The sequence below is a fragment of the Aythya ferina genome (genome assembly GCF_964211825.1).
Source record: "Aythya ferina genome assembly, chromosome: 4".
In the NCBI taxonomy this organism is placed as follows: domain Eukaryota; kingdom Metazoa; phylum Chordata; class Aves; order Anseriformes; family Anatidae; genus Aythya; species Aythya ferina.
This window is the reverse complement of record NC_140300.1, coordinates 62,189,696-62,212,590: the sequence shown is the minus strand read 5'-3', so window position 1 is coordinate 62,212,590 and position 22,895 is coordinate 62,189,696. Positions and strand designations below refer to the sequence as shown.

Below are 22,895 nucleotides of genomic sequence, written 5' to 3'. Positions count from 1 at the left end.
AAGCAATTTCCCAGCACTACATATTAGACTTATGCAAGTCTGTACAGCTTATCTCCAAAAAATCTTTCCCTTGCTCATTCTTTATCTTTTTTCCCCATCATCATTACATTAATGGAACAGACCTAAACACATAATTGTACATCTGTTTTATGAAAATAAAAAGCTACATCTGGTGCATTGTCAGGAGGAGAGGCAGCCACACCAAAGCAACGGGGCAAGTACAGTAACTAAATGCTCACCGAAATAAGGAGTTCACAGCACTGGGGAATTAAAATTGACAGGAGAAGACCAAAATCCATAAATAATTTTCAGTCTGAGTGGTAACAAGAAAAGATGACAGAGCAAAAGGCTGGAAGTTCTTTACACCAAATTAAGTTCCCTGATTTTTATTACCAAGCTTGTATGAAATTATATTGCATAGAAACTTTTCCTGGAGATTTCATCAGGTCTAGCTGGTTTCTTTTAAGTAAAAATTTACTTTTAAGTAAAGGAAATACTTAAAATAGTTAGCAAGGAAGTGTGCAGGGAAACATATATATATAATTTATCTAGGGGAGAGCTATATCTACAAAGGGAATTTTATTTTTATAAAGTGTCCAAAATTTTGTAGCTTAGAAGAAAAATCCAAGCCAAGGAATGCGTGGAGAAAAAAAAAAAAAAAGCAGAAATAAGTAACCTATTTAACTGGAAGTCTACATGATGAATAATATCTACCTTATACACACACAATAATCCTTTTCTGTTCTACAGCACTAGGTCAATATGAATAAACCAAACCAGGGCAGGGACTATAGATACCACGAGCCTTTCAGCTCTGCAGGGCTTAGTGTCATATTTGCTTCTACATCAAAAGATTGTGGCAATTTCGTACATGTCCAGCGAATGGTTGCAGCTTGATAATCAGCTGTTGCTGCCCTCTCCCTGCAAACCCTGCTAGGTTAGCACTGTGAAAAGTAAAGCATCAAGATGGCTTCGTGTACTTCTGAAAGCCCTGTGACATGATGATATTACTGGAAACGATTTCTCCCGTCTTGCCTGCTTTCACTTTCTCAGGAGGGCGCTCGTGATCCCTCTGCCATTGCTCCAACAAGCCCTGTGACTGTAACATCTTTAGGGCAGGGCACTTTGCTGGCTCCTGTGAAATATCCAGTACATCTGTAGTCGCTAAAAAGGATGAGATTTCTTAACACAGCACACCAGAAACATGAACTGAACGGCTGTGCAAGCACCCCTCCAGCAATGCATTTCACGACCTGGGAAGGCAGAATTAGATGGCTATGCAAATGCAGCCTCCCCTCTGTATCAGGATTCCCAAATCAGGATTCCCAAAGCTGAGAGCTGAAACCTGGGTGTTGAACACTACAGAGGTCCCTACATGAAAGGGACCAGCTTTCTGGAGACGGACTGATGCACTTCACATTGCAGTTACTTGGTAAAACTGCATCACAACACTTCTCTATAGAAAGCCAGAGCACTGAAACACTAGCTCACATTTATTTAGAACCATCCCCCTCCCCACATGGTTGTGTATGGCCTAACTTCACTGGCATGGTTTTGATAATTTTACCAGGAACTTGATAATTTAACAAAATAAAAGAAGAAATCCTGAGGGACAGGAGTGAAGAACACTGAAGGCTCCAGCTAAGCATCTTGTGGACTCTGTGGGTTGTTAAGTGCACGTCTTCAGCAGAAATGCCCACTGTGTAAGATGGCTGAAACTAAGGGCTGAGCAAGGAGACACTCCATCATAACTAGTCTGGGCCCTTATGGGATTTCCTTGATTGAATTTCACAGGATGCAGCCATTGCAAATGGCTCTTCATTACTCACAAAAGCAATCTAATGAGCTTCCCTACTTTGATTAGGGCTAACATTTGGTTTGGAGGACAGCAAATGGATAATATTATTTCCTGGAAAAAAAATGTTGGCATGGAAGGACATCTTGTCTTGATTAATGCTACTGAGTAATGAGGTCATTGAACAATCCTAGATCTAACTTCCTGGCTCCCACTACCAAAACAAACAATACCTGATTTTACCTCTGCTGAAAAGCATTTTGAGATGTATATAAAAAAAGGAGCTAGTGGAGTAGACAGAGAAATTGAAATACTGAAGCATACAGAGCTCGGTAATACTGAGGAACGAAGAATTACCGTTTACAAAATTAGGGCACTTTGATTTCCCTATACTGCTGAAAGAATACCCAGTGTGTGCAAACAGATGGTGACATGGTTCTTCTAAAGAGCTACTTAAACAGATTCCAGGAGATCCAAACACTGCTGCTTTACTAGAAGGCAATTAAATAGCAAAACTAGACTGCCTTTCTCCTTTGTTTTATATATTAAAATAAGGTACAGATTGTAACATCCATTTAACTTTCATTCCATACAATGTCTGTGGTTCATGCCAGTAAGGCCCTAGTGATGCGCCTCTGTAGTGTTAACATGCCCATTCTCACAGGGTATTAATCCATATAGCCTCTCACCCTCTAGACATTATTCAAAATAGAATTTTCACTCTGTATTGAAAGCTCTTAAAACTGCTCATATAAAATATGTATTTTGCACATTACTGATACGAAAGGTGCAGCGTGAATTCTGTAATTACAAGTAAAATGCAAAGTAAATCCTTTGTCACTTGATACTGAAAGCACGCCAGAGCCCATGTGTGCAGCATTAACAGCATCCACACAGCAGCACCAAGTAACAAGGCACCACAGAGACCCGTGCAGAGATGGAACAGGATACTGCAGGGCACCTGCAGTCTGTCCAGTGCAGCCTCTGTCCTCCCTGAAACACCGCCGTGGTCTGTGCTTAGTTCATTTCCTTACCTTTTCATGCTAATCAGTTTCACAGTTCTTACCTACTGTGTGTATAATATGACAAGTGTATGAATTTAATTCAAATACATACAAACATACAACATATTTGTATTTGTGACACTACAGATTAATTTGCAACATGAGTCACAATAAATAAAATATTTGCACAACATTTCTTTTCTCAGCCATTGTGAAATACAAAGAAACATCTGGTGTGACAATCACAGAAAGAATTTCTCCCTCAGTTTATCTGACTTTTTTCCCCCCAGCAGGGCCAGAACTGCATCCTTTCATCTAATGTGAATTTTTAAGAAGAAAAATATGCACTGCAAAAGCATGCAGAAGGAATTTGAGGTATGTGTAATATGTGTGTGTGGCAAGAGTCATGAGGGGTAGAAAAAATCCAGTAGTCACATTTCATGTTGGTAGTGTCCTTTACCATTAAGTTGTTAAATTAATGTGTTTGCATAGCGTTTGTGCATTTCACAGCTTTCATGTTACAACCAAATTTCGGACCTGAAAATTATTAGGCAGCTGTAGTAAGGTTTTGCTACTTTAAAAACCAATAATCCTGAAAAAATGTATGACCATTATGCAAGTCATATGATGCAAACCAATGGAGAAGGTCGTCTTTTGGCCTGGTGCTATTATTTTAAAAGGTGCAAATGCAATTTCTAATTCATGAGCACTGCTAGGGGCAGAATTCTCTTACCGGGTAGGTACGGGGACTTCAGTCAGAGCACCCAACATAACTGCCTGCTGCAGCCGGACGAAGGCAATGAAAGGACTGTCCAGGAAGTCTACCTCCCCAACCAGCACATTGGAGGCCTCAGCATCACGGGGCAATTTCTTCATGAATTTATTCTTCAACTGCATCGGTAAAAGAGAACGAAAAATAGAATGAATGTTGTTAGCCATGCAAACAGAAATGTACAATAAAATTTACCCAGTTCAGCCACATTTCCTTCTTGGTCATAGGATCTGAACCTATTTTTGGCCAGTAAGTGTCAGTAAGTAAGACAGAGACGAATGCACTGCTACTTACTGTAGACCTCTCCCAATTATACATATTAAGCAGAAGCCAGACCAGAGAAGTCGATGACCACCCTTGTATTCATGCTACCCTTTAGAAAGTTGAATATTCCTGCTAAGAAAATAGCCACCAGAAGAGCAATCCTGCTATTGGTGCTTGGATCCAAGCCAGCGCTGAGAAGATCAGACCTCCTGGAGCTATTGTTACCATTTCTGGATCTGAAATGGTGTTAGCTTGGGGAGAAAAAGGTGTGCAGCACTGAGCAAGATGACTAGATGTGGGCAGAGCTTCAGGAAGAAGTACTGCATCAACTTGCGGCCTGGCCATCTGGACGCCAGGGAAGGGCATGCACTCTGTAGGAGTGAAAGTGCAACTTCAGGATCTGCGGTTGCTGCTACAGAAATGACTGGCCTGAGGAAAACAAACCCTGAAGGATGGATGTCCTTCCAGCAGACCATGCCAGGAGCTGGGCACATGCATTTCGTGGTGTACATGTCTTTTCAAGTTCCAACTGAAAGACTAAGCCTAGTGCAGGCTTTTAGAAGCAAGTTTCCTATGTCTGTGGCTTCTGCCCTAATCTAATATTTTTCTTTAGGTTTTCCAAAGCTGCTGTTCCCATTGCCTGTGCAGGCCAGTACATGAGGAGTCACTGGGCAAAAGTAGAAGGCATGCTGGTTTTGAAACTATGCTAACAGTCTCAGTGACTGTCCTGGTGAGAGACTGGCTCCTTACTGCTTCCCACGTCACCACCTGAGCCCTGAGCCCTCACCACAGGTTTCAGCAGCCAGAGCAGTGCATGGCAGAAGGGGGACGGGGGAAAACAAACTGCTGACCCCTGTGCAGGAGAAAGCCTTTTCTCCCTATTCTTAACAGGCAATGCTGGATGGCTGCTACATTCCTCAGCCCCCCAAAGATCTGAAAGGAAGAGAAAGCCTTGGGAAGAAATGAAGTGAGGAGGGGCATCCATGAAGAAGAGGGAAATCGGAGGGGGTTTCAGAGGGAAAGAAAAGCACCAGGCCTGGCTGGAATAGCCAAGATGAGCGTGGGAGAAATGAGAAGGAAGGTTCTTGTGTGCACAAAACTCAAATACATATAAACCCCAAACACTGAAAGGTTAGTAATCACCATGCAACTAATAAGGCCTCTTAGGTTTCCACCATCAGCTGAGCATCCATCGCTTCATGATCAAGTTACTGCAGCTACTATTTTATCCTGCCACAGCAACTCCTGACCTGATCCCACTCTTTCCTCTACCTCATAACACCTTTCTGCTAGTGAGAGTTTTCAAGAGCCTTGCCCAGAAGAAAAAGAACTGTTAATATCTGGAGTACCCACGTACCACTCTGCATGAACTGTTGAAAAATCAGTGTGGCCCACTGGCAAAGTGAAGAAATCTACTTCAGCAGAGCTACCTACAGTTCACAGCAGCTCACAACACAATTTGGCTCCACAAGCTCTTATAATTCCCAAAGTACATGCTGAGTGACGGTTTTAATATTTATAAGCTAAAAAACCTTAAATGCACAAGGAAAAAAATGAGGCATATGGTAATTCCCCAACAGAATCCTTGTAACTTTAAACTGATGCTGTCAATTATTCACTACTGGATAATGTATCCCTTGGAAGAACGAGCAAATGACAAAATGTTCAGACATACAACTTTTAGGGACACACTCAGGAAAATCTGACAAGGAAATCTGGTGCTCGTTAATTGAAAGCTTCTCTGTACAATTTGACAAGACTTTGCTGAGCCAGGAATTGTCTGTGGGGTGAAAAAGCAAGCAACTGTCCTCCCTCAATGAGACGACAGCATCCACTGCCTCAGACAGCATCCACCGTACCTGGGACAAAGGCAAAGCTGCCAGAAGAATGGTCAGAGGCTAAGCAGCAGGAGGGGATGTTGTTCCTCTGCCCTACTTTTCTAAGGCAGCACCTTGGGGGCTTTCCCCCAAGCACCTTAAGTGGTAGAGATACACCCCCCTCTCCCAGGCCATCAAAGCAAGACGTCTCAAAACAACCTTCACCACCCTCACCAGAAGCTTTCCCCTCATGACTAGTTTGTCCTCTCATTTTCCAGGAAGAGTCATGGTTGAATATACAGACAGAGCAACTTGCTGATGCTTTGAAATTCGTAATTTCTGGGCTATGATTAAATTTGAGAGTGACATAGGGCTGTGCAAGGCACTGTGTGCTGCTGAGCTGCATGCAGCACAAGGATAAAAGATTAAAGATCTCTAACTATTCTGTAAAATGATCACCTAGGGATAAGGAACAAAACCAGTTAGCAGGCTTGCTCTGATCAGCTGTTTATCCCAAAAGGCTCAGGTTACCCTTTTTAAAGAATGGTAAAGGAATGAGCAGAGTATAAGATCAAAATCATCTAGGAAAAAAAGAGAGATTCTTTTGAAATACAACCAGGTAATTAGAGAAGATAGTATACAACAAACTTGCCCATTTCAACAAATATTTTGTAGAAGAAATTAAACTGTGAGACCAAAATTACTTCCTGATCACTCTATTAATCTGGTTTTCTTACCCAGGTTATTTCAACACATGCTTCCCATGATGCCTTTGTAGCCTTATTCTTTCCTTGTACCCTTATCACCTTTGATTGCTTCTTTGTCCTCAGTAACTCGAGTCTGAGTTCTTATCTCAGCTTTTTTGTTTGTTTTCTGTCTTCCCATTCCCCCAAGTCCAGCTTTTAGGGAGGAAGGGGCTTTTTCTTCTGATTTTTCACTCTCTCCCTTGCACACGTTAAGCTAACATACAACTCTCCATTTATCCATCTATATCTTTGCCGTTACCTTCATTAACAATGACAACAGATATGCCAGAAACATGACAAAAGGAGTTGGTGAAGTCACCGTAAGCATAAACCACTGCAATTGCACTGCTCATCTTCAAGCCTTCTCATACTCTAGATCTAGATGTTAGCTTACTGACAAACAAAAGAACTTGATCTCTTGTTTTGAGAAAAAAAATAGGGAGGTTGCATCACAAAGCAAACCAATATAGTTATTATTTACTATTATTAGTTATTATTTACTATTATTTTCTCTCCCATCTCTTCCAACACCATTACCCCAGACAACAAAGTCACAGTCAGCACTGATTCACCTAAGGCACCTTGTCAATACCCAGTGGAAATAAGCTCTGTGCATTTGATCTAGAGATAACTACCCCAGTTCCTGCATAAGGATATGCATGCAGCCATAGATGGAGGAAAAAGCTCTGTGTTAATCCAAATCTTCCTCTCATTTCCCCATCAAAATAAAGCTGAACTTAAAACAGCTGGTATTTCCAACTCCTACATCAGGGAGTTACTGCGTGTGGATATTCCAACAAGCAAACCAGCTCAAATAAAGTAAAATTAAGATATTTTCTGACTGGACAAGAGAGACCAAAAAGAGCAAGAACTTCTGCTTCCTACACCTCATGAGTGTATAAAGTAGTCATTTGGCCCCAAAGGTCCTTTCTAAGGGCTGCCTGCTTGCTGCACAAGTGACAGAAAAGCCCAAAGTCTTGGAGCGGCCCCAGAGGAGCTGACAAAAGGTGAATCCACCAGTAGGGAAAGCAGCGCTGGGATTTGAGTCACACTATAAGCAGCACTTCTAGAAATGCGACAAAGCATCTGTTTTGTTACTGAACAGTGAGGCTCAAAACTGTAGGAAAGGAAGCTTGGAAGAAGATCTAAAAAGCTTGAATTCATTTTCAGCATGCTATCTGAGGTCTAATTATATGCTCATCACCATTAGATCAGAGTGCAGAAGAAATCTACTGACCAGCATCTTTCTCACCAGCCAACTGCCACAGTTACTCTCCTTTGTACATCTTCTCTCAAAGTGTAGCTATAGCTACATACTAAAAATAGTTGCTCACAGCCCAAAGGTTATTCTCATCTCTGCACCTACAAACTATAAATGTACCACAGCAGGTGTGAGCAGGCTCGCAGTGCACTGCAACATGCATCCTCTATCTGACAAAACATTATCTAAGTCAAACTATGGAGAAATGTCATCAATTGCTTCTGATTTGATAATGGGCAATCACTGCACCAGCAGTATTTTAAACATCAGCCTCTCCTGGCTCTTTTCCGGTATCCTCCTGGCACTTGAAATCTTCTGAGCAGAGGCCACAGCCTGGCATGAGATTGCTTTTCTGCTCGGTTATTAAGTTAGCTCAGCAGGCCTGCTGCATGCAGAAGGATCCGAGCAGCCCTGCTCTTAGCCACAGCCTTCCCCAGTAGCGACAGAACAGCTCATGCAGCCTTGGCCACGCTCATGAGGGGCACCACTGCCCCACTCTTGTGTACGACCCTCCATCTGGCTTTAGCACTCAGGCTGCATCCTCACAGCCTGGAGGGATTTCCGAGTGTGCTCAGCCCTGAGACAGCTTTGTTTTCAACTGTCCACTTGAGCAATGGCAGAATTAATGTGAAGCTGAAGGCTTTTGTAAACCGTGCCCTCAGTTGGTTCCCAAAAAGCCCCTCACCCAGGGTGATCTCTGGAGATGCTCTGTGTCCGCCTGGCTAACAGTGAATGGTGAGGGCAGGCGTCCTGCCAGGCACACAGATCGGGGGTAACAGTGAACTGGGCTACGAATCCACAATGAGCCTTGCACTGCGCTTTGCCAGGCGGCTCAAAGAAGTAGAAAAAAAGGAAAAAGTCTCACGAAAGGGCATGAATTACTGATTCAGCAGGAAGAAAACTGCTGGAACAATCCTACTGCTACACACTTCAGTTAGGAGTTCCACCAGAGCAAATATTAAACAAACACTGAGGAGCTCTGGGGAGGAAGCCTGGAAAAGCGCTACCAGCTACGAATGGCGTTTTGGAGGAAAGTAAGGATAAAAGATACCAGGAAGGTGGCAATTCTACAGTAAAGCTTATGTTCAACTTTGCTGAATAGGCTGGTCATGCTCTTACCTGGTTTCCTAAACAAAGACAACGTTTGCTCAAAACCAAGGTGCCCTTCTGAACCAAAATTGGCAAGAAGAATCTCGAGGCCTATGGCTAATCAGCTCCTGAGGCTGTGGGTATCAGCATGTTTATTCTCCCAGCTGTCTAGCACAACAGAACCGTATGACTAATTTTGAAGAGAGATCATTATGGTGTTTTTTCTCCAAAAGTTTTGCAGCACCACTCAACACTTTCTTAAATCATTTATCAGAGAGAAGATGGGAATGGTGCAGTCAGCACTTAAAATCCATTTTGAACCATTCCCTGAAGAAGCTTCAGAGAAGATCTGAGTCCTCAGCAGCACCGGAGACGAGTGAGGGAGGGAGGGCTTTCAACTTGAAGCACTGCATTTATTCACTTTCCCCACACCGCTAAATTGAGCATTATTCTAACCTGACGACTAATGCTATGTTAAAGGCCAAAGATCTCCAGTGCTGTACCTGCAAAAGGGCACAGCAATGTGAAAAATCACCACTTCCCTAAATGTATTTTAACAGTCCGTTATTATCAGCATCACTTAAGATTTACTGGAAGCGAAAGCCATTAGTACACACACATAGCTTTTATTACATCTGTTTACTTTCAGTGATTTTACTGTGCTGTATACCTGTCTGCCTTCTCCTCTCACACGTTGCCTTCCCTGTGCAAGACACTGCTGTGCAGCTCATGAAACAGCTCCAAACTGCTGCAGTTTCCAGCCTGAAACTCAGGTGGGAAGGAAATGCAAGATGACAGCTCACGAGCGCGGGAGGCATTAAGGAGCAACTACAGTCAGCAGAGCCAAGAAGGAGCCAGGTGAGTTTTGTGCTCCTGGTCTTCCTGGCAAAATTTTCAAAAATAAATTAACAAGCCAAGTAGACTTAACTTTCCTACATCACTCGACAGGATCAAACATTTTGTAAAGTGTGTAAAGTCTCTCATTTTTTGGGAGCTCCTAGCACAACCAAGAGCACAGCTGCCTAACAATGAAGAGCAAGAAAAGGTAAAAAGGAGCACACGGCTGAACAAACACACGGCCCTTGCCCATGACCCCTGACACACTCTGCAAAGTCTTTCATAGGCTTGTCCATGGCAAAGAGGATACCCAAGGCAAGTGGAAACTCCATTAAATGAGTCATTAGCTTAAGTTTCAGAAAACCAAAACCAAAAAAAAAAAAACAGAAACCCACACACGAAGCAGCACTAAAATTACAACTAGAGAAGCCCTGTAGCTAGACACATTACTGTAATGATTTTCCAGTCTTTGCAAAACAGCATGCAGGTAACGTGTAGGCACTGATCTTTGCAAGAATCTGTCTGCATGCATGTTTCATATTCCTATTTGGTCACCCCTAGCCTAAGGAAGAGTTACGGAACAAAAACCTCTGCCTGTGTGAGCTGAAGTTTAGGTACAGCACTCCACCTGTTCAGGAGCAGTTCCCTTTGAAGTTGAGATTGCTAGTCTGTGAAAGCTTAATATGAGTTGCTCTTTTGGGACTGTGTTCTGCAGTGTGCCATATGGCGTCTATAACTAACTCTGCATTCGCACAGGACACCTTAGTGCACTGGGCACGGTGATCAGTGCCTGCTGTTGACTTTGGCTACTCAGCCTGTTAGCACTGCTTGGATTTAAAAGCCACTTGCATGGAGAGAGTACTCGTGATTAATTGACATGGGTCACAGCTAGTGCACTCACAAAAATACATTCATGTGTCATCGAATAGCTATTTTACCACACTATATGCCCTGTTTGAAAAATTAGCCCTAAATGAAAAGAGGACTAGAGAAAAAGAAAATCTGTTAGTAAAGGCCACAATTTGCTTTAGCTTTTCCACTATTGTAAGGCAGCTGCCCTTATGGGTATCATAACTGCCTTCACCTCATAGAAGCTGCTGAGTTTGCAGCAGGGAAGCCCCAAACATCCTTGCAGCAAAAGGAAAATAAAAATAAAAATGTTATTCAGATCTAGTGACATTGCATAGGTAGAGCAGAAAACCCTCTTCCCATCCTTACTGTGACAAAACACAATCAGAACTGAAAGGCCATCCATTGACTTCACTTAAGGAAGCCACAAAGAGACACTAGCTTCATAACATGGCATCCTCCAGCCATGCAAGGTCTGAAGTGCAAGCCTGAATTCCCCTTCCCAATTAGCATCATTTAGTTGCTATTATCAGTGGAATTGAAGGACCGAAGTAAACACCACTAGGATGAAAAATTGAGAACTCTATCTTGCAGAAATGAAAAGTACAGTTTCTGGGTTTTTGCTTGGAATCCCAAGAAGGCAGCTTGTGGAAATGCCTGCTGAAAGCTACTGGCGTTATCCCATCCAGTGAGAAAAATGCTGAGATCCTCCTCTTCTTTCTGGCCTTCACCATTTTACAAATCTCCCTCTTCTCTGAGTCACACTTCATCAATCTGGAGACACCTAGGTCATATTTAGCATCTCCTACTGAGAACCCATTTTAGCCTGATCTTTTCAACCCTACCACGTAGCATTTTTTAAGTTCACTACACCTCCAGCACTGCAGTATTAAAAATAGCTGGTGCTCAATTTGGGGACAAAAAGGAGGGAGGAATCCACGTGATGGTTAGGGTATGATTTTGCCACAGGCACACAGTGCAGCAAGGCACAGCTCTGGCACAACTGGCTGCTGTCTTCCTTTAAGGCAAAGGTTGGGGCTCCCCAGCCATGCTGATCCCCATATCTGCACAAGATGAATGGTTTACCTCCTCTCTGAGCCAGGTAGGAGCTCTCACTAAAACCCATTAAATGCAGCTCTGCCCCTCCCACCTTCAAAGCAACAGCAAAATATGAGCATTCAAAATCAATGCTGATACACAGATTACCATCACAACCCTAATTGCACACACAGTGCTTTGTACAACTAAATGAAGGCTTAACGGTTCCTGATCACAGGGAAAAGGGATCCAGTTCCCCAAACTCCTGTTACATCAAAGCCAAGCACGCCATGTGGGATCTTCCAAACTGCCAGGCAGCAACAGGCTGCCTGAGAGCACAGGAGACTGGGTCAAGGGAACAAAGGCTTGTTGGAAGAAACTACTTCACAGTTACAGGGGAAAAAATAAAAATAAAAAAGAGGTGAGGGCTAAATTATCTAACAGAGAGTCCATATAAAAATTGACTCTACCTTCCATTTACTCTGCACAAGGTATGTGTGCTCACCTACCTGATCACAGCACAGTATTTCACTCAAATGGTTCTCGTATCTGAACATGGACACACAGTGCTTTCGTACTTGGAAAGGGTAAATCCCCCAGAAATTTAAATCTGACTCTGTCTCTCTCTTTTTCTGTATCTATCCACATGTATGTTTCCCATGAATGCTTGCCTAAAGGGATATTGTTAATGCTCTGTGTTTTGTCTCTGTACGGAACTCCATTTCCCAGGAATGCTTGAGACGTGTTCTGCTGATACTGTAGGGAAAAACTACGCAAGCAAAACTATTCTCTGCATAAAGAGAAAAAGCCAAAGTAAATGAAATACCAGTTAACTAAACTTCCTAGAAACATTTCCTTTCCTTTAAAAAAGGTGGCAGTGAGCTATACCGGAAGGCAGTTATTTTCATTTGAGCTCCAGGGAGTGAAAGTAGGTCATCCAGGCTGACAGACCTAGAAATTAGGAATCTCTGCTTGTGACTGCAGAGATTAGGAGATGTTGTTCAAACAGGAAAAGCAATGAATTGCTCTCACCATTAATCAATGGACTTCATTCCAAACAGTGGGATCCCATCAGCTCCCTCCTCCCCGTCCATCAGTCCCCCTAGGAAAGGCATGAGGGTTTCTCTCAACAAGGCCAATTTCTTTTTAACTTTAGAGCTGGCTTTGGCACAGATTTCCTGTTGATATGGAAACACCAGTTTGAATAAGTGCTGCACACACCACAACAAATAAGAGGGGTTTTGTGCCTCTTTCTGACTAAATATTCCAGCTGACCATATTCATTCAGAGCTGTTTTTTATCCCCATACACAAACCCTTTGAAGCTGGAGATAACACCAGGTCAGCAAACTCCCCGTATATATTATTTATTTTGTGTGTGCTGTTTCATCAGCTCAGCAATAACAGGTCCCCAATAAAAACAGATTTTCTTTAACTGTTCCTTTTATTTCACATCTTGAGCATTAAAAATCTTCTGGTGCTTCAGCCATTTGGAGCTGCCAAGGACATTTGAACAAAGCACGACTGAAGGATTTCTCACAGGACAAGAAACAGAAGCGGTACCAGTACTAGGAGCAGCGCACCTTCCTACGGTCCACTTACACTATAGCAATAAAGGGGCTCATAAAGGCTGTGCTTTGAGTCTTCTAAATAACTTTTGTTCACAGATAAACCTCTGAGCTGAAAAAGAGGCTTTTTTTTTTTTTTTTTTTTTCCCCAAAAAGCTAACTGATAAAGCCATGCCCTAACCCCGTGAACAACAAACTGTGTCCTGTGCAGATACCATGAAAACCTTGTCCTCCCCAACAGGTTGTTTGAATGGAGAAGACATGTTCCTTGAGCTGTGGGAAGAAGTGGGAGTTGAGATTAGAGCTATGCCCTGCTTCCCACACAACTACAAGCACGTTGTCTGACCTCTCTTGCCTCACAACAGAGGAGCGAGCCCTTGATCCAGCTGCAGGCACCGTGTGGTTTGAGAAGTCTCACATGGGATAAGCGAAGTGAAATTCAAAGGTACGTTGCCAAGTGAGAGCTCATCCCAAACACAGCTTAAGCAATACTAAATATAAGCAAGGCCATTAATATTTCCATGGATTAATCATGTGGGGATGCTTTTATAAACATTCTCCTGAAGTGCTTGTGACTCGGACACTGCAGCTACAGGCCCGTGTGTGGGAACATAGTTTGCAACTGTCTAGAAAGCTAAAAACTGCATGGAAAATTGTATCTGTAGGTGTACTGAAAATTAGAGAGAGGGAAAAGGAGCGCCAGCAAAATCCCCAGGTAGCGCAGGGCAAGCAGACAGCGTCAGCTCTACCAGCAGAGGAACAGTGCAGTTGAATGTATGGGGACTAAAACCAGGAACAGGACAGACCAGGACAGAAACTTAACTTTCTTGTCATGGCTGGCAAAGGTGCCGTCAGGCTGACAGATACCTGCTGTCACTGCTTCACAAGTGTCACTGACAAAGCAAAGGCTAGTATAGATCTGAGCAAAGAGGTTCCACAAAGGAACGCACGCACTTGGCAGCAAGGAAAATCAGGAGCACGAAGTCAACGTGCCAGATCTAGCCATTATCCATATGTAGAAGTTTTTTCAGTGTAGCCACATCAGTCGTCTGGTGGAGAAAAAAAAATAGAAAATCTTGTGGTGTACACAGCTCTCACAGCTCGCAGCAACAGAAGGACCACTTGGCACCAAGATGGGTCATCCAGCTCGGTGGCTTCAGCCAGCACAGGCTTTGGGGCTGTGATGTGGACTTGCCAGTATGGCATAATTGCACTGGCAACCTTTGGAAGTGCAGACAGGGCTCTAATAAAATCAGACAGGAGCGCAGGATGCCACCAGCAACAAAGAGAAGGCAGTGAGGTCTGGGATGCCTCTGTGCAGGCCATCACCTGGTCCTGCTGGTAGGATTTAACTGTCACAGCTGCACAGCCCTTTTGCTCCTTACCCTCGCTTTGTGCACCCTGTTTGACAAACGGCCATTCACAAGCTGGCAGGAGTTCAGTTCATGAAGTGGCTGAGAGACATAAGTATATTGGAACAGCTTATTTGCATCAAATGCAGAAGATGTGTAACTTGGCTAACATGCATCTAAGACTGCAGAAGCATTAAGGAGTAAACGTGACCCTTTCTAACTACAGTTGCTTTAACAATCTAAGGCAGGAAGACAAACCCAAGCATGATTTTCAAGGTGTATTTGCAGTACACCTGTCCCTTTTTCTGCAGTAGGCTAGTACAAACTTCCCCACCTACTGGACCAGTTACTATTGAGCACACAATGGCAGGAAAGATGCCAGTATCCAGCCAGCCCAACACAAGCAAGCCATTAAAACGTACGTACATATGTATATTCTCTCTCATCTTCCCTCAGGTTTGCTGGATAGCCCACCAGAAGCACCTCCTTCTTCTAGACCTGTCTCTAGTGTGGACCAGATTAGGGTAAACCACAGGTTTTACTTGTTGACAGTCCAAGAAACCTTCCTTTTGATTTTGAATTTGGTATTGGTATTATTCAACATAGTGTTAGTGAAAGACTTCTAGAAATAGCTCAACCTTCCGAAGCTGGAGGCAGTCTCCTGCCAGAAGTACTGGTCTTTCAGGTGCCTCTCCAGTCACACTGCTGTACCTGGCAACAGAGCCTGGGAGAGAACAGGAAGCTGAGGCAGTGGTGTTTTAATTGGAAACCAGAAAAGAAATTGTCCAAAAGTCCTGCTGCCTCCGCTTGTCTATCTAGCTGCAAATGACCAGCACATTAACTGCAGAAAACAGCTCATAAAATAAGACAAATGAAGGCAAATCACTTCTCCACACTGCTACCTCAAAAAGAAGTGTTCTGCCAATACAAATACAATGAAACAGAACACACCACCTCTTCCTTAATTATCCTTATAAACTGCCAAAACATCAAGCAATTCCGAAACAAAAACATGATAAAACAGCAAAATCAAAATTCAGTGCCCTTTATTGAAGCTACTTATCATTAGAGCAATTTGAGTCGGGGCCCTGGCGTCTTCTGTAAGATGCTCAGGATGCTGAACCAGTCTCTTTTGCAATCTAAATGAAATACAGTACAATGAATCAAGTCGTCATTCTCATGGCAGAGAGGAGCCGGTTCATGCAAATTATCTAACTTCAATATTCATAAATAATACCCTGCTAACCACACATAGCTGTCTGGGTGCTTAGCACCGCTGACAGATAGGAGATTGGCAGCAGGAATGAATCAAGCCTTTTGTTTAGCTCCAGGGCAAGCTTCCCACATGCTCTGGAGGAGGAAAGGGAAGACTTCCTTTGGAGCTCTCCCTTTTTTTTTTTCCTGTTGTTACACCTCCTGAAACACAGCATGTTTACCAAGTGGCATTAAAAATGGGAATAAAAGCCTTCTTCCCCTCATCGCTTCTGTTCCCTGTAAACCTCCCTGTTTTGTCTTGTAGAGAGATGATTAAACATCCTGTCAGGGCTTTTTATCCTACGAGCTCAACTGGGGACTTGCCTGGCAAAAGCTTTGTATTACTTTGGTGATCGTCAACAGATCCCAATGCCCTGAAATAACAGCGTAAGACTAAATCAAGACTGAACGTGCCCCAGAGAAAATACTTATACTTCTGCTCTACCTGAAATTATGGCTTGCTGCTGCCTGTGGATGCCACTGTACAGTCTGTTCTATGCAAGTGGCCAGAAAAGGTGAGCTGAGTGGTCTGGTGAAAGTTGAAAATGAATTAATGGGGACAGTGCTGTGCTCTACCAGAGGAAAATAGTTATTTCCCCCTACAGTTGCAGCTCAGCCTTTTCCCATGGCTCACCTGTGACAAGGCAAAGAATCAGAGGCAGAAAGAGAGAAACAAAAAGATCCAAGAAACCAGGACACAATGAGTGAGAGCCTGATGTTTTCCACAGTTCAGGCATGGTTCAAAGAAGCTTGGTTTGATCCTACCCCACCACACTGACCACACAGCCGTTACAGGGAAGTTTTGATGTCCACACACTATGTTGCCATTGGCTGTTACTGACTCTGCACTACCAAAATAGACAATAAAATATTGTCATAATTAATAGCCCTTTCCCCAAACCATCAGTTGTGACCGCCAGTGTATGAAGAGTAACCAGGAGATGGAGTGGAGGTAGGAAGCATTGTGTTTTGTCTCATAGACGTGTGCAATCTGTATCAATATGATCGACGTAGCTTTCGTGACAAGGCAACACATACTTGAAGATTTTCTGCAAACTCTGCATTTTGGTAACTAGCCCCTTCTTTTGTTGTCTCAGCTTTAAAATCATTTACTTTCCATAAATTTAAGGGGGGAAAAAAGCATACTATGGCATTTTAAATGGTGCAGACACCTACCTTACAAATAACCCAGGGCTTTATTACTTTGAGATTTCTATATCATTTTATGACCTTATAGTCTTACTCTGACAGCAGTGTTATTTCATCTAGTCTGAAGTATATAAAACAGCATTACATAAAGCAGGTGAAAAAGTTCAAGCTCCATTTTTCATGAAGCAATCTCTCCTTTGATAAGGTTTCTAATCTTAATTGCTTTTCACATGTCCATAAACGCTTCATGTCAGAGCGGAAAGAGAGAATAAACAGACATTTAAGCTACGGTAATATTTTTTTGTTGTTTAGTGAATAATAGTACATTGAAATGGATTTCAGAGAACAAGATGGCAGTAACTATTAGTGCAACGATCTTAAAATTATCAAAGAATAAACCAACTGCACAGGTCTGAAGTACTGCAGCAGAGTAGCAGGGTCAGCTATAGAGTGCTGGGTTTGTACATTCAACCACAATTCCAAGAAGCACTTCCCCAGCACTGACAGTTGTGCTGCTGTCCTGTCAGATGCTGCAAGGAGCAGATCTGGAGGAAAGTTACTGCTATAACAATGCTGTCACAAAATTACAGGTGCCAGCACCAGGCATACATGGAGAGCGTGTAAGTAGCAGAGGTCACAGGTCTAAAATAGAAGCAACTAACATAATGAAGAACTGCCTTTTATATATCTTATAATATTTTTATATATTTTAATAATGATTATATATATAATATTTTTATATATTATATAATAATGGGAAACTGCAGTCCCCCCACATTCTCTTACTTTCCAATAGAGAAATGACTTGTGCTCTTTAAGTGTACACAAACTGTTGTCTCTGGGGACAGACTATGTACAAAACTTTCTCCTTTCAGGCTAAGAGATCTGCAGCCAGCCAGCTGTGTCCACCAGAGAACGCTTACAATGGCATCTGTAAGAAAGGTTCGGCATTAGCATGACTGAGCTCATGCTGCTGGTTTCAAAGCAAACAGCAAGGCCAATGGTGAACCCTTTGGAAGCACCCATCTGTAAGTAAAGCCTACATCCCTGCTCCTTTGCTGCCTTTCAGCCAAGGAGCCTCTTCCCCCTTCCTCTAGCTGATGGCTCTTTGCCCTGGCACTTGGGGAACAGGCAGCGCTTGCTCGGCCGATCCTTTGGAACGAGCCTGAGCGTCCTTTCCTGACTCCAGCCTTTTCCAAGAGGGATCTTACGTTCATTTTCTTTGCCTCTGACAACAGCTTAATGGTTACCCAGTAAGGAAGATTAACTGAAAAGTGTATTAAGACAGCAAAGGGTATGAGAAAAACAAAACAAAAACAAGATCAAAGTAAATCCAAAGTAAGCATAAAACAGTCCCTTCCCTAAGGGCAGAGGAACCAACGTCACAAAGCTTAATACAGGTAAACCTGAGTGCTATGTAGGATTTTAATAAAATCTTATCTCTTGTTATTACCAGTTCCTGTACTCATGTCAGTGAGTCTTGAAACCACTGTAAATATTTTCTAATGTGCCTCTTTCCAGTGCTGCCAGTCTTCAAACTTATCTTTGCACTCTGTGAGCAGGCCACAGAGCTGGGCAGGGCACCAAAACAGGTCCAGCATCTGTGTAGCGAAGCAAAGCCCAGCTCCTCATTATAGAGATTTCAGTCATAGGAAAGCTGATGGTTATTGTCTTCTCTCACTTCCCTCGGTCATTTATTACTCCTCTGACCCTGAAGCACAGCAGTCCAACTGCCACTACCTCCACCATGTACTTGCCTTTAAACGCTGGCATTTGATTTCCTCACAAGGATTCTGCAGGGCAGGACAAAACGGGCTCATGCAAACCTCAGGGAAGGCATCCCTCAGGGAGAATTCTCTAAAACATCTTCAAGGAAAACCCAAATATCGTCCATTGCTTTCTAGTACACTCCACTGCCACGTCCTCAGCCATATCCCAGGCAGTTTTAACACTTCTCCATCTTGCTGTGACAGATGCAGCTACCTGCAATAGATGCTGCCATGGCATGGGCTCACTAAGTCACGCATGCTTGTCTTAGCTCAAGTCTCTTAACAGAGCTGTCTGTGTTCGCAGAGCTTCTTCTCCACATAGCAAGGCAATTGTGCAAGAGGTAACCAGCCCACCTGAAACTTCATTTGATTCTGCAATCCCAGCTCCCCACACGGATTGAAAAATAGGCTCAGGAGACCACACTTGACAGCTGGCGCCTCAGAGAAGTGTTTGTGTTTAGAAGAATCAGTCTTGGGCTTTTGCTTTTGTAGCTGAGGTCCTGCCCACTTACTGCCCCTTAACTGGACTGTCTTAAAAAGCAACAATAAAAAAGCCATCTGAAAGCAGCATTGCCCAGTGACCACAATGAAGCACTGCTGCCAATAGTAGGCCAGCTCCTAGAGGAGAGAGGTGGCCAAGCATATTAGATAACATGCTAACACATTCTGCTCTTCTGCAGAGAGCTTCCCCCCTCCTAGAGGGTCCTCTTCTGACCTTTTCCAGGCTTGTTTTGTTCACTCTAACCTCAAAGTCCACTCTTGGAAATCCTCAGTTGTTAGAAACATAGAGTTGAACTCAATGACTCAGTACTTAAAGTAGTCACATCCCCACTTTGTAAACTCAGTGTTTATGGTAAAACTCACATAACCAGCACTCTGTCATAACCCTACTCAAGCTGGCCATTGGGTAACAGGCCTTTCCTGAAGGTACTGAAAAGTAAGGCTACTTCAAAGTGCTACTGCTGCTTCTAGGTAGGAGAGAGTCCTGAACCTACTGGCAGGAGCTAGCAGGGCTCTACAGGGCAAGAGCTGTTCTAAGGTATGCTCCACTGTCCCCTCTCTGTGTAGTCACATGTGGCAATCACAAAACCCACTCTGCCAAACTAAATAAAGGGAGAGCTGGAGGTCATGATCTAATTGCAAAGCACTTGCCACCAGCTCTTCTCCATACAGGGAGCAAGGGAGAAAGAAGGAAAAAATCTGAGGAGCACATTTTGCAGTTTGAAGAGAGAGCATCCAGAACCCTCTACTTTGATTTTACCTTAGGTAGCTACTTTGATTTTACCTTACCTGCTCCGTAAGAACCTATTGAAACAGATAAAGGAAGTATTCTGGTTATAATGTCACTACTGTTAATTGTACCATTCCAATTAGCATTAAAGGTTACAAAACTGAAAGTAAGGATCCAGGTAGGCAGAAAAATTACCGATGTTATCTAAAAATTTGTTCAAAGCCTTTTTCCTTTAAAACAAACACACGCAATACTCTCCTTAATATTTGCAAAAACAGTGATTGATCAAAGAGCTCAGATCCCAATCCTGCTCTGAGCAACTGTTAGAAACTAACTTCAACCTGTCGCAGTTTAAAGACAAGCTGGCCTCTGATATACACACATATACACAAATAAATAGAAAATGGCATAGCCTCTTTCTTTAGCAGACTCATATCTCACTGGATGGCCTCAATAACTGTCAGGCTTCCAGATGGAATACCAAGATAATGAAAGCCAGTCACTCTGCTGTCAAGGCAAGAAAATCTGTTCTCTTTCCAGCTCCTGTTGTCATAACACCATGAATTATTCCCTCATGGCTGTACAGCATGCTAAGTTCTGCTCCAGAAACTTGCCAGGCATCATCAGAGTTTCGCAGACTTTATCAAGACAGGAGTTTCAGTCAATCAGTAATGAAAATTGAGGTCTGAGGTGATCTATCAGGCCAGCTTCAACAAGCATACAGTACAAGGGTTCCATTGTGCAAAGTTCATCAGCAGGACACAGGCTAATTAACTAAACAGCTTTTTGGAACTAGTTAGTTTAAAAGTAACGGTTTTCACTGTAAACAGTCAAGTATTATCTATTCTGAAAGTTAAAACTTTGGAGCACACTTCCAAATTGGATTTATTAACAGAACTCAGTAGGAGCCCAACCAAGACATCTATTTTTATACTCAATTCTACACAAAAAGTCTATTATCTGCATGTGTCCACAGACATTTCAGCAGGAGGGACAATTGAGGCTGTTCGTAGCACTGAAATCTAAGAAGCCTGCTGCTAAGTTCAGACCTAGTTTTCTGCTACTCTGTCTGTAAGACCCCAATTACAGTGTGATTAAAAATGCAAAACAACAGTCCTTCCAATGAAAAAGCTGTTTTACAATTGTACTCTTTCCCTGTGTGAGGGATACAATAATGAAAACATATTGTGGAGTAAAAAAAATATAAACAATGCCACTGTATGGTACAACTTTGAATGAATGTGGTCAATGCAAAACACACGGCACCCTTTTTCTTTCCACCGAAGTGCTTTCTGTATATTAAAGGAGGTACTAGAGGAGGATTTTTGCATTGCACTATTATATAAATTCTGCACATTTAGTATTATGAGGCTTTTTGTCTTACTAGCCATTTCTTCCTTTTACATGGATTTTTCACATAACATATGGAAAGGTTATATATATATGTGTGTATATATATATATATATATAAAAATAACTGGAAGTAACAGTAGCATAAATCACATGCCAGAAGAGGAAGAAAAGACAGGATGACTGGACTAAAGAATAGCTGAGTCCTAGCTAGAGTCCTTCTCAGCTGGCCTGTATATATTGTTATCCAAATAGTTTTCCAAAGTAACTGTCATTTGTATTCAGAATAACCATGGGACTAGAGCACTGAAAAACACAGGAAAAAGATTCTCCAAAAGAAATAATCATGCTTTTAGAATAACCCACTTTTTAAACAAGACAAATTTTGCACAGAGACCTTATCCGGACACCAGTTTTCTAAGAGTTCAAATTTTCTAACTCTTTACCCCTCAGACACTTACACTCTCAGTAAGGATGAGAACACACACAAAAGAAAGCCCAATGATTAACCATAAACACTACCCATTCTAAGAAATTAGTCAAATGTAGTTCTGCAGGTACAAAGGCCAATTATAACTTTATTTTCCATCTGCATTTTGAAGCTGTTCTTCCACACTTACCTTTTTTAGCAGGGTTGCATTTCTGAAGTGATGCAACACATCCTATTACACTAGCCGCTGTAGTAGGGACACATCCCCTCAAACACTCCTAATCTACCCTGTGTCCCATGTGAATACATGCCTGAATGCTGTATGATCATAGCTACTGTGCTGTGTGACATGAGACCCTTGCTGAAACCCCTGAAGACCCTCTTTTCAGCAAGAAGACGACCAGGCAGATATCAAGACCTGGAGGTCATCCATTCCTTTCTCATGGAGATCAGCAGGATGTCAGACAGCTTCTGTACATATTGCCACTTGCTTCAAACCTTGCAAGAGTTTAACCTCCTTATTTCAGGGACTGATGCTTCAGAAGTGGAGGATCCAGTCAGCGGACTCAGAAATACTTGACTCACCTTGCTCGACTTCTCCTTCTTCAGCTTTCCGGTACAGAGTCTCTTTCCCCAACACCCGGCTCCTAACCACACACCAAGTGAAGTCTGAATCTGAAGCTTACCTGATCTTTCTCAGGCTTGTCAGAGATGTCATTCAGACTGGTGGAAGTCAGATTTCTGTGAGTCATGGCTGGACTGCCTGTAAGAACAATGTCAATACCAATTAAAGCACCTGTTTCAATCCAGTCAGAAGAACACAGAGGCTCAGGCTACAGCAACACCTTTCCTTGCACAAGGGAAGTCAATGTGGGCAATTTAAGACCCTGACAGGCTGCTTTCTGTAACTTCACGTGGCACATGGGATAAAAAGATGCTAAACCTTTCTGTTCCTAGGACAGCAGAAATCTCTTAGGACTTCCCAAAATCCCTGTCTCAGGGTGGGAAGCAGAGCAGCAAATCACTGCTGGGATGGATGCAACTGGGTCATCCCATCACAAACCCATCCCTCAACAGATCAGTGAAACCCTCATGGTCACTCCTCCCTACCAAGCCCTTGCTGTAGCTTACCTTCTTAAGTACCATCTGCCTCGCGCTTCTCAGCATCCGAGACTTCAGGATGCAGCTCACACAGTGAGGAAGGTTGGCAGCTCTCGGTCTTTTGAAACAGCCAAAAACTAAAATCTACCTTTCCCCAAGTGACCATGTTACCTAAACTTAAGAACCTTAAAGGTTTTACTGTTTAAAACTGTGTGTGCAC

At 42.8% G+C, this 22,895-nt stretch overlaps 1 protein-coding gene and 1 long non-coding RNA gene across 8 annotated transcripts in view; one reads left to right on the top strand and one right to left on the bottom strand.

Annotated features, from left to right (window-relative positions):
- LOC311436832 overlaps positions 1-22,236 on the top strand; it is a 105,349-nt gene extending 83,113 nt beyond the window's left edge. The window contains exons 9-13 of one of the 5 annotated variants that reach the window (XR_014693106.1): positions 3,090-3,174; positions 9,461-9,606; positions 13,281-13,484; positions 17,670-17,822; positions 22,102-22,236. This is a non-coding gene — a long non-coding RNA (uncharacterized lncRNA). Of the gene's footprint in view, positions 1-3,089; positions 3,175-9,460; positions 9,607-13,280; positions 13,485-17,669; positions 21,073-22,101 lie in introns of those variants that run through there. The other 4 variants (XR_014693108.1, XR_014693110.1, XR_014693107.1 and 1 more) reach the window with 4 other exon arrangements.
- Positions 1-22,895, bottom strand: part of SLC4A4 (solute carrier family 4 member 4) — a 224,422-nt gene that overhangs the window by 60,590 nt on the left and 140,937 nt on the right. For all 3 annotated transcript variants that reach the window (XM_084519333.1, XM_084519335.1, XM_084519334.1), the window contains exons 7-8: positions 22,261-22,337; positions 3,533-3,690 (exon numbers count right to left, since the gene is read on the bottom strand). In XM_084519333.1, the coding sequence (XP_084375459.1) occupies positions 3,533-3,690; positions 22,261-22,337 (235 nt within the window). The remainder of the gene's footprint in view (positions 1-3,532; positions 3,691-22,260; positions 22,338-22,895) is intronic.